At 36.0% G+C, this 12,005-nt stretch overlaps 1 protein-coding gene and 1 non-coding gene across 2 annotated transcripts; both read left to right on the top strand.

Annotated features, from left to right (window-relative positions):
• The first annotated feature begins 3,356 nt into the window (after window positions 1-3,356).
• Window positions 3,357-7,022, top strand: sdhc (succinate dehydrogenase complex, subunit C, integral membrane protein). The gene is made up of 6 exons (XM_051698111.1): window positions 3,357-3,418; window positions 4,308-4,370; window positions 4,508-4,609; window positions 5,873-5,934; window positions 6,041-6,204; window positions 6,406-7,022. Exons 1-6 carry the CDS (start codon window positions 3,402-3,404, stop codon window positions 6,508-6,510), a joined length of 513 nt encoding a protein of 170 aa, XP_051554071.1. The 5' UTR covers window positions 3,357-3,401; the 3' UTR covers window positions 6,511-7,022.
• A 1,984-nt stretch (window positions 7,023-9,006) lies between these two features.
• trnar-ucu (transfer RNA arginine (anticodon UCU)) lies at window positions 9,007-9,080 on the top strand. Its single transcript has one exon. It is a non-coding gene; the product is annotated as a tRNA-Arg (tRNA).
• The last annotated feature ends 2,925 nt before the right edge of the window (window positions 9,081-12,005 follow it).

Raw genomic sequence — 12,005 nt, 5'->3', positions numbered from 1 at the left:
TTACATGAACATTTTTACATATTGCACCTTTAAGTAATGAGACAAATGAAGAATCAGACAACTGTGAGACATGTATAATGTATAACTGGTTGTGTATGTCTATGTGTGTGTATGCATATTTAAGAGACGCTGTGTACATGCAGTTGGCATAATCTGTTTACATGATGCATGCTGAATATCATTATCCTCAATAATTTGTTGATTAACAGCCAAATATTGTTTAGGATCATAGAATTGCTACTGAATGGATTTTAAACATCTACTGAATGGATTTTTGCTGTGAATTTCAGACTTTGAGTATTTAAATATTTGTAAATATATTTTACAAATATATATGTACATACACTACCGGTCAAAAGTTTTGAAACACTTACTCGTTCTTTATTATAATTTTTTTTTCTTCACATTTTAGAATAATAGTAAAGTCATCAAAACTATGGAATAACATAAATGGAACTATGGGAATTATGTTGTGACTAAACAAAATCTAAAACTATGTTATATTTTAGCATCTTCAAAGTAGTCACCCTTTGCCTAGAATTTGCAGACATGTACTCTTGACATTTTCTCAACCAACTTCTTGAGGTATCACCCTGGGATGCTTTTTAAACAGTATCGAAGGAGTTCCCATCTATGTTGGGCACTTATTGGCTGCTTTTCTTTATTATTTGGTCCAAGTCATCAATTTAAAAAAAAATAATAATAATTATTAAATTTTTGTTTTATAATGAAATAAATTAATATGGTGGCACAATTATATTTTTGTCTACAAAACTAATTTCAAACATTTAAGCATACGCCTTCAGATCAAAATATTTTTAAGATCATGAGAAACATTTCAGTCAAGTGTTTCAAAACTTTTGACCAGTAGTGTATATATATATATATATATATATATATATATACACATCATTTATTATTTATTATTATTATTTTTTTTTTTTTACATTTGCACTTGTGTGAAAAATAGTACATCCACTGTTCAAATATTTACCTGCCTTTGATTTTTATGTACTGAACAACTTTATGGAAAAAAGTTTGGGGTCTGTTGGTGCCAGTTAATCAGAATCAGCTTTATTGCCAAGTATGCTTTCACATACAAGGAATTTGTCTTGGTGACAGGAGCTTCCAGTGTACAACAATACAAAAACAATACAAAAACAGCAGCAAAACATAGATAATAATAAAAAATAAAATTTAATTATACACATATGTACATACACACACATACACATATGTAGTGCAAATCTAATACAAATCTGATATCTGTTATGTACAGTGCAAATACAATCTGTTATGTACAGTGCAAATGTTTTTTTTTTGTTTTTTTTAAAGGAATGAAATGGCAGAAGAGGTTGGATGTGTTGGATACATATAAAAAAGACTAAAGTGTATTGCACATAGTTATTGCTCAATGGGGCAATTTAACTGTTCATGAGATGGATAGCCTGAGGGAAAAAACTGTTCCTGACAGTTCTGGTGCTCAGCGCTCTGAAGCGTCAGCCAGAAGGCAACAGTTCAAAAAGGTAATGGGCAGGGTGAGTGGGGTCCAGAGTGATTTTTTCAGCTTTTTTCCTCAATCTGGAAGTGTACAGTTCTTGAAGGGGGGGGCAGGGGGCAACCAATAATCCTCTCAGCAGTCCGAACTGTCCTTTGTAGTCTTCTGATATATGATTTTGTAGCTGAACCAAACCAGACAGTTACTAAAGTGCAGAGGACAGACTCAGTGACTGCTGATTAGAACTGCATCAGCAGCGCCTGTGGCAGGTTGAATTTCCTCAGCTGGCGAAGAAAGTACAACCTCTGCTGGGCTTTTTTCACAATGGAGTCAATGTGGGTCTCCCACTTCAGGTCCTGTGAGATGGTAGTGCCCAGGAACCTGAATGACTCCACTGCTGCCACAGTGCTGTTTAGAATGGTGAGGGGGGTCAGTGTTGGGGTGTTCCTCCACAATCTCCGCTTGTCCACAATCATCTCCACCGTTTTGAGCGTGTTCAGCTCAAGGTTGTTTTGACTGCACCAGACAGCCAGCTGTTCAACCTCCCTTCTGTATGCAGACACATCATCATCTCGGATGAGGCCGATGACAGTGGTGTTGTCTGCAAACTTCAGGAGCTTGACAGAGGGGTCCTTGGTGACAGAGCAACAGGTCTGTAGTCATTAAGTCCTGTGATCTTTGGTTTCTTTGGGACAGGAATAATGATTGAGCGTTTGAAGCAGCATGGGACTTCACACTGCTCCAGTGATCTGTTGAAGATCTGTGTGAAGATGGGGGCCAGCTGGTTAGCACAGGATCGAAGACATGCAGGTGAAACGCCAACTGGGCCTGAAGCTTTCCTTGTCATTTGTTTCCGAAAGACCCGGCTCACATCACCTTCACAGATCTTAAGTGCAGGTTGAGTAGCAGGATGGGGGAGGAGGGGGTTGCAGGAGGTGTTGGTGTTTGTGTGAAGTGAAGGTCAGAATGGGTGTGGGGTGTGAGATTGGGCCTTTCAAATCTGCAGTAGAACACATTCAGGTCGTCAGCCAGTTGTTGGTCCACCACAGGGTTGGGAGTAGGAGTCCTGTAATTTGTGAGTTGTTTCATGAGTGACTGTATTATAATGCAGTTCTACTACAATTCTATGGTAAACACTAAAATAAAATTCAATTCAAATTCAATTTGCAATAATAAGATTTAAACAAATGGTTTAAATTAAATGTATTCAAATATACTTAACTTGGCCAATTATAAAATGAGTTCAGATACTGACACAAAAAACTGTTGCTTTGTAACTTACCAAACTGTATTGTTTAAAACATATACATTTTGACTACGTTTTTAAAGTTCGTCCTCCTCAATAAGTTTAATTAAATACTTCACATATATCCTGAATTCAGGTTATGCACATTATTTAAAAATTACACTGTTCAGTTTGATTTAAATTTGTCAGACATTTAAAATACATATATAAATCTTAATAATAGACTGATTTTCTTAAGTGTATACAATAGAATTGTTATTATAATTGCTAGTGACTGTTCTAATTATACAATTCTATTTAAATATTTGTCAGAAATATAAATATAATAGTAAATGAACATAGAAGTTGCATTAATATCTCTAGATGTTTAACGTTCAAGGTTGAACGTGACATGTTTTGAAACTGAATCCACATTGCAAAATAAACTGTGAACATGTAAATGAAATAAATAAAAAATCAAAATGAATTGTAACTGTTTCCTAGCTTGTATACGTTATTAAAACCAACTATTAATATAAACTGTGCGATTTTTAAACCATTTTATCTAAATGACCTCACATGACGCTTACCTTTTCAAAATGGCGGCAGCTGGTGGACCTCAAAGGGTGCAGTCGTTATATCCGGTTGCGTCACGTCCGATTACTCAAGCTCCAAAACATGGCGTTGCTTCTAAGGTCAGTACGAACATGCTCTTATTTAAATGTGACAGTTTTGCGCTGTAATTTGTTTAAGATTAAAGTTATCGTTGTGACAGTACGATCAGATAAAACAGCGATAAGTATTTTGCAGTCGCGATATTTGAAGGTTTTCTGACGTCGTTAATGTGTTGGAAATGTAACTCCTTTTACTGCACTTTGATCTGTTCTGTTTAAATGCACGTCATGTATATGTAATAGCTTTGTGTATTTATACTTCTTCTAGATACACTGTATTTTGCTTTCAGCATCTATACGTGCTGTAATTTACATTTTATATGAATAATAATTATAAAAATAATTTATTATGGGTGTAGATTTTATTGATAATGTTGATAAGTTGACAGGAATTTTCTCAACCTGTCCCTTTTTGTGTTGTCTCTGTTGGATTCTCATTACTGTACTTTTGATAAACAGACAGTGTGAACTTATTTCCACTTGTGGAGAATTACATCAGATTAGATGTGTCACATGTTTTATATAACCAAGCACTGATTATTCAGCAGCTAGGACCTGTAATGTTGCTTATGATTAAAGGTGCACTCATTATTTTTTTCCTCATTAAAAAAAGTTGTACTCCTTGAGAAATGAATTGTTATTTTGAAACATGTGTATAAAATCATGAGCACTCGCATGAGAAGAAGACTCCAGTCTTATCATTCAGCTTATAAAAGCTGTTTAAATCTTCATGGAGAAGGTCCTTCATGGAGGGGGCTTCCACGTTAGGTTCACATGGCCAGCCAAATACTACTCACTTAATCTTGAGGAACCACCTTGTTATTGGAAACTTTAACTGCTTTAACTTTGTGTTAGTGTTTGTATTCCTTCACTTATTTCCTGACAATTTTTTTTCTGGGTTTTCTCTAAGGATGGTGGCCCGGCAGGGTCTATACACATCACGGTCACAGTTTGGCGCCTTGCTCTACAGACAGTGAGTATTACTTTTGTGTGTTTTTCTTCATTCGAAGATTGTCCCTACACATCTTTCATGCTAAGAATGTCTGTCTTAGGAGTGTTTTTGAATGTAAATTTTGTACTTATAAAGCTCTTCTCTTCCCTGTTGTCTAGTGCCGTTCCTATGGGAACCACAGCTAAAGAGGAAATGAACAAGTTTTGGACAAAAAACACACGACTCAACCGACCTGTCTCGCCACATATAACCATCTACGGGTGAGTGTTACCCAGTCTGAATCTTGCTGTGTATGGATCTTACCATCAGCAGGATTGTGAATTCTGCTTGTGTAACTACTTGCAACATTGAGTACCTGTCTCCTGTTTGAATTTCTATCATTTTCTTTTCTGCATTTTTTTCTAAAGCTATAAATGACTGTTTGTATATTTGACAAATGTCCTTGTTAAACATGACAGCTCTGAGACTGATATATTGGTATCTGAATGTCAGACATTTAAACTACACACTTGAAGGTCAGGTGGTCTGTGTGAGAACATTGTGAAAGTTCTTGTACTAATACAGAGATTTTCTTCTGTCATTTTTCAAAGTCCTTTATTCTTAAACATGCTTAAAGGGATAGTTCACCCCAAAATTTTAATTCTCTCATTATTTGCTCACCATTTACAATGATATCCCAGGTGTGTATGACTTTCTTTCATCACCACAACACATTTGAAGAAAAATATCTCCGCTCAGTAGGTCCTTTAAATGCAAGTGGATGGTGATCAGATTTTGAAGCTCCAAAAAGAACAGATAGTCAGCATAAACGTCATTGATACGACTCCAGCAGTTAGATTAATGCCTTCTAAAGTGCTACAATCACTTTTGGTGTGAAAAAATATCAATAATAAGATATCATGAGGGTGAGTAAATGATCAGAGGAATTGATAAGTTTGTAGTCCCCTCTTTTGGGGACATAATCATTATGTTTTCAGAGTTTGTTTTGCTTTGCCACAAATAATAATAAAATTGTAGCAACCACAAAAATGAAGGCTACTAAATATTTGTTTAAGCGGTACTCTTACTGAGGTTAGTGTTTGCTTTCCAGTGTCTGCCTTTCAGCTGATCATCCTAATCAGCTGATCACTATTGGGCAAATGTACCATAATTCAATTAATATTTTGATTTTAACAAATCACATTTTTAACAGACTTTTTAGATTTTATTTTGATGAAGTGAGCAGCCCTGAAGGATCGTGAAATTTGCCTAATGACGCAGTCTTTAGGAAACGTAGTTGCCAAATAAAAAGCACACTACAGTCATTGCAGTATTCACTATATTGCCTAATTTTATATCCCCAGCAAAATCATTGCAATAATATTGAGAATATTCTATATATCGCCCAGCCTAATACTACACCTTTCCTACTAGTGAATTATTACTTTTGATGACATGAGTCAACCAATCCTTATTACCTTCTTTTTCTGTAACAAAACAAAATTGATCCAGTTTTTTTTTTTTTTGATAATGGTGTTTTGCAGGTGGTCTATGCCCATGATGATGTCAATCTCACACAGAGGAACAGGAGTGGCGCTTAGCGGAGGTAACTAATTGCCTTAGAAGAATGCTTCTTCATTAACCATTAAATAACCTCTTTGTATTCAGTGCTTGGTTGTTGATATTAAATAATAATGTTGTCTCTGTCTCAGGTATCTCTGCGTTTGCACTTGCCGCTTTGGTGTTACCGGAGAATTTTCCATATTACCTTGATCTGATTCACTCCATGTCCTTCGGGCCCCAATTCCTTGCTTTCAGCAAATTTGCTCTGGCTTTCCCAGTGGCTTTCCACACCTTCAATGGCATCCGTCATCTGGTACACACACACACACACACACACACACACACGCATTAATTAATAAAATAAATTAACACTCTCATACATGGATGTCCTTAAATGACTCAACTCAAAAAAGCATAACCAATCACATGTGACCAAATACCTCAATTTTAGCTTTTCTCTGTTTAGATATAATTTTGGTTAATCTCTCTGTGTCTCTTTCTTTCTGTCTCTCAGATGTGGGATGTTGGGAAGGGTTTTAAGATACCCGAAGTCTATCGTTCTGGCTATGTTGTCATTGCTCTGACTGTTCTCACATCAGTCGCACTTGCTGCCATGTAAACCCATGGATGTGAGAGACTGTGTAAGACGTACACATGAAGAAGAGAAAGTGTTCTTTTGTTTGTCTGTCTTGAAAGGTCCTTATGGACCAAATTCATTAATATAATAAATTATAAAATATGTCAACACAAAAAATCCTATTTTTTTCATGTTAAAAGCTTTCTGTTTTGCAGTAACCTGAAAAACTGGGACAGAACACTTATATAATTTGCAATGACCCTTACAGTAATAATGTGAACATAACAGTAATTTGGGTCTTTTATGTTTGTTTACATTATATTATTTTCCTTTACATGTCCTAAAGCAGTTGGCCCATTTTACGGTCACTGCAATGGTCTTAACCATGTTGAGTTGTGCTTGATTTCAATTCAGTGTGTTGACGAATAACATCACTTTGGGTAGCAAAACTCATAACTAATAAAAACTCTATACTCTGGACAACATCAGCTACACTGTAAAAAAAGAATTGTTGAGCAAACTTGAATAAAAGGCAACATGATGCAGTAACATTTGAGTTCTCTCAACAACTGTCTTAATAATTGTCCTCAGTAACATTGCTTTTATTCAGTTTGGATTTGTTTATTCACTAAATGCAAAACTTCTTGTTGAGAGAACTACTAATTTTTTGTTCAGCCAACTATCAATTCGCTATAGGAGAGCTTTCATTTTGTCACCATTTCAATTACTTTTACATGAAGTTAATTGCCGTCTTTGCATCTGAAGATAGATTTGTCTTGCAAAGCAGTACATACAATTGTTTGACATAGACCTCAACTCTTAACACACAAACCTCAATAACAGTGACAATCAACAAACCTAATTAAGTTAAAAGTTGAGCTCCTAATATCACCACACAACAGTTGACTGACTGTGGCAAGAAAAATAACAACATAAAGTCAACAAACAGCAATAAATAAGCCTATAACAATAACCACATCATTTCTTCCTTTTTTAATTAATGCAATTTTTATAGTTCTTTTCTTACTATGAAGGGCACAGACAAAGAGTCCTAAATGAATAAAATCCCAGATGCAGTTTATTGTTCAACCAAAATCCCCAAAATAACCAGAAAATATTCAGATTTGGTGCATAACGCGAGACTTTTATGTATAAACTAGCCTGAAACTAACTGGGAACTCTTATTTTGAAATGACGAAATGGTGAAAAAACTACCAGCAACTATCGCCATATATTTTTGCAGATAGCAACAGTTCCAAAAAGCAACTATCGGCACCAATTGATTGGTAAAACCGATATATCGGTTTACCTCTAGTATCTGTGACTCAAAAATACTGATAAGCTGGATAAAATGCCATTTAATTATTTTACAGTGTAGCCAATCACTCTGAACAAGAAACTGAAACGTTCCTTGTGTACTGATGTGATTTCATGACAGCAAGACTTGCTTTGGATGGGAAGAGGGGAAATTCATAGTAAGAAGTAGTATACGGTTACCCTCCGAATTTTCTGCAGCTTTTCCATCCGGTGCCACTATGTTTTGCTGATAAACCCAACATTTATTTGTGTTTTCCTCATGTTTTAGGATAAAGGTAATGATAATGTTTTATAGTAACCACTAATAAAGGAGATTTTGTGAAAAAGAGGTTATAATCCAGTTAATATTTCAAATAACCCCAGACAACTCCTTATGTAATGTTAGACTGCAATGGGTAAATTATTCTCCTCAAATCTTGTTCACCTGAATGATAATGTCAGAGATGGCTGTGGGCTTTTTCATTTAAATGTTAATGCCATAAAATGGATTGGTTTAGATTACGGGCTTCACTCAATCACTACACGTAATGTTTATTGAAACACTCGATCCTGGAGCACTTGTTCTCTCATCGTTTCTCTTCCCGACCACTTAAAAAAACTAAATCACGATCTAAAGGTTATTTATCTCTATCTGAAACTAGATGGAGTTTATAGGAGCGGAAGAATAAACAAACGTGTTTCGTTTCTTAGTATTGCATCGGGTTAACAAGTGTGGAGTGATGCCGAACCTGACAGACTTTTTTTTACGGGCTGATTTGCCAAAATACAAATTAATGCCATTTAAAGAAATCGATACAGAAATCTGACTTGTTAATGCAACGAACAAATTTGGGATACATTTATTTTACCGTTCAGTTCTTTTAATTCTGATGGTCCAGAAAAGCGTTTGCACAGAGGATGTTGAAAATCCAGCCTCGTGAACAATTGGTATTTTTGAGTTATTGCGGTCTCTAAATAGCATAACGGTGTTATTCAGGCCCTGTTATTTCTGCTAGGTCCGTGTTAATATTTTTGTAACTGATAAAATAAACCATTTTCGTTTCACCTCTCGGACACGCAGGGTGGCCGTCCGCCATTGCTGCGCAGTGTGAAGAGGGGACTGAGCTCCCCCTAGCGGAACAGGGCGCAATTACTGGACGAATAGTAAACTGGTCCTGATGCTGCGGGATGCGGAAACTGATGCAGAATATGACCTCGCTTTACGCTATTTTGTGAGGCTCAGTCTCTGTGGCGCAATGGAATAGCGCGCTGGACTTCTAATCCAGAGGCTCCGGGTTCGAGTCCCGGCAGAGATGAGTTCAAAAGGATGCCATCGCTGGTTGATGGCATTTTTGATGTAGAAATGGACAATATCGTTTGTGATGCGTGCAGACTTTAATCCGTCATTTGAACGCTGAGGATGCAATGCAAAAATACATCTTTATGATTTAACCCACACTGTATGTGAATGCATGTTAATTAAACACTGTTGGTTTGAGAAACTTAAATTATTACAGTTTAAAGAGCATAAAAAAATGTATGATAAAGACAACCAGAGCTTATGAAGGTAGAGAAAATCAGGGGAAAAGAATGCATTTAAAAAAGGCAATTTTTAATGTATGAGAAATGTATGATAAAAGCTTGAAAAACCAAGAACACTGTGTAGCTTTAGATTCAGCCAATGTAATGCTACACAGTGTTCTTGGTTTTCAAGCTTTTATCATACATTTCTCATACACTAAAAATTGCCATTTTTCATTTTAATGCATTCTTGTCCCTTTTGCCCTCACAAATCAGTTCAACTGTAATATTCTTGTCTGTGGTCTTGCCAATCAAGCCCCACTAACGTGAAGAGAATTAACCTGAATTGCACTGGGGAGAGAGAAAGAGAGAAAAAGAGGGAGGTGGAGGTGGAGAAAGAATGAAAGCCTGCCAGAAAGATGGAGAGAGGCATCAGTGCAGACAAACTGGTTAATCCAAACGTCTGCTAGCTGCCTTGAGACATCACACAGGTCACATAAACCACAACACATAGAGACTGTATCACTTAGAAATCACATAGAGACTGTGTCTGTTCCCCAAACTACCAAACACAAAACTCTCACTAAATAATTTAGAAAAAAAAAATTATTATGGTCAAACTTAAAAAAAAAATAATAATAATAATTAAAGATAAACATCATATGAAGGTAGGGCTACTAAACATTAGATCTCTTTCTACCAAAGCACTAATTGTAAATTAAATTATTACAGATCATAATTTGGATGCGCTCTGTTTGACTGAAACCTGGCTTAAACTGGATGAATATATTAGTTTAAATGAATCTACTCCCCCAGGTTATTGTTATAAACATGAGCCTCGTCTGAAGGGTCGAGGAGGAGGTGTTGCTACAATTTACAGTGAAGTTTTTGGTGTTACTCAGAGGACAGGATATAAGTTTAAGTCTTTTGAACTAATAATGCTTAATGTGACATCATCAGATATAAATAAAAAAAAACTGTCATCTTTTGCCCTTGCTACACTATGTAGATCACCCGGGCCTTATTCTGATTTCCTTGGTGAATTTGCACATTTTTTATCAGATCTTGTAGTTACTGTAGATAGAGCTTTAATTGTTGGTGACTTCAACATTCACATACTTATGAAAATGACACTTTGGGATTAGCATTTATTGATATTCTCAACTCTCTTGGAGTCAGACAAAATGTGACAGGACCAACTCATCACCATAATCATACGCTAGATTTAATTCTGTCATATGGATTTGATGTTTATAATATAGAAATTCTACCACAGAGCAATGGCATCTCAGATCATTACCTCGTCTCTTGTTTGCTGTGATCAGCTAATGTTACTCAATCTACACCACGCTATCGTTCAGGTAGAACTATTCTTTCGACCACTAAAGATAGCTTCACTAATAATCTTCCAGATCTATCTCATACACTCAGTAAGCCCCAAAGCCTAGAAGAACTTGATGAAATAACAGAAAATATAGATACAGACTTATCTAGCACTCTTTGATAGTGTCGCCCCCCCTTCGATTAAAGAAAATTAAAGAAAAAAGCTACTGACAGGCACTAAAATTTGTCAGGTCAGCATATTTGAGTAAACTCATAGAAATTAACCACAACAATCCTAGGTGTTTATTCAGTACTGTGGCTAAATTGGTTAGGAATAAAGCCTCAACTGAACCAGATATTCCGTCGCAGCACAATAGTAATGACTTCATGAATTTCTTTACTGATAAAATTGAAATAATCAGAAATAAAATTGGAATTATGCAATCATCTGTCACAGTACCTCAGAAAACAGTGTCTCATAATTTTCCTCATGTGCAACTTCAATCCTTCGCCATCATAGGTCATGAAGAGCTATCAAACCTTATCGAAACATCAAAAGCCACAACATGTAAGTTAGATCCAATACCAACTAAACTTTTAAAAGAGGTATTCCCTGTAATCTCAGAACCTCTTCTTAATGTTATTAACTCCTCGCTATCCTTAGGAAATGTCCCAAAAACTTTAAAATGGCAGTTATCAAACTGCTTAGAAGCCACAACTTGATCCTGGAGAACTGGCTAATTATAGACCGATTTCAAATCTCTCGTTTATGTCGAAAATACTAGAAAAGGTAGTATCCTCCCAACTATGTTAAATTCTACAGAGAAATAGTATATATGAACAGTTTCTGTCAGGATTTAGGCCCCATCACAATACAGAGACTGCACTTATCAGAGTTACAAATGACTTGCTCTTATCATCTGATCGCGGCAGCATTTCACTTCTAGTGCTTTTAGATCTTAGTGCTGCATTCGACACGATAGATCACGACATTCTCTTGAATAGGCTAGAGAATTATGTTGGCATTTGAGGACTTGCATTAGCATGGTTTAGGCCCTATTTAGCAGACCGCTACCACTTTGTCTATGTAAATGAGGAATTGTCAAACCAAACAAAAGTAAAGTATGGAGTGCCACAGGGATCTGTTTTAGGGCCTCTGCTTTTCTCCTTGTATATGCTTCCCCTGGGAGATATTATCAGGAATCGTGGAATAAGATTATATTTCTTCAAAACCTGATGAAATTTCACAATTCTCCAAATTAGCAGAGTGTATCAATGAAATAAAAGATCGGATGGTCAGAAATTTCCATCTCCTCAGTTCCGACAAAACTAATTATTGGACTAAAAACCTCTAAAAACAAGCCGCTAAAATATAACTTGAATGTACTGTTACATCG

This window comes from Myxocyprinus asiaticus, chromosome 5, assembly GCF_019703515.2.
Source record: "Myxocyprinus asiaticus isolate MX2 ecotype Aquarium Trade chromosome 5, UBuf_Myxa_2, whole genome shotgun sequence".
Classification (NCBI taxonomy): Eukaryota; Metazoa; Chordata; class Actinopteri; order Cypriniformes; family Catostomidae; genus Myxocyprinus; species Myxocyprinus asiaticus.
This window is presented reverse-complemented; position numbering and strand designations above follow the sequence as displayed.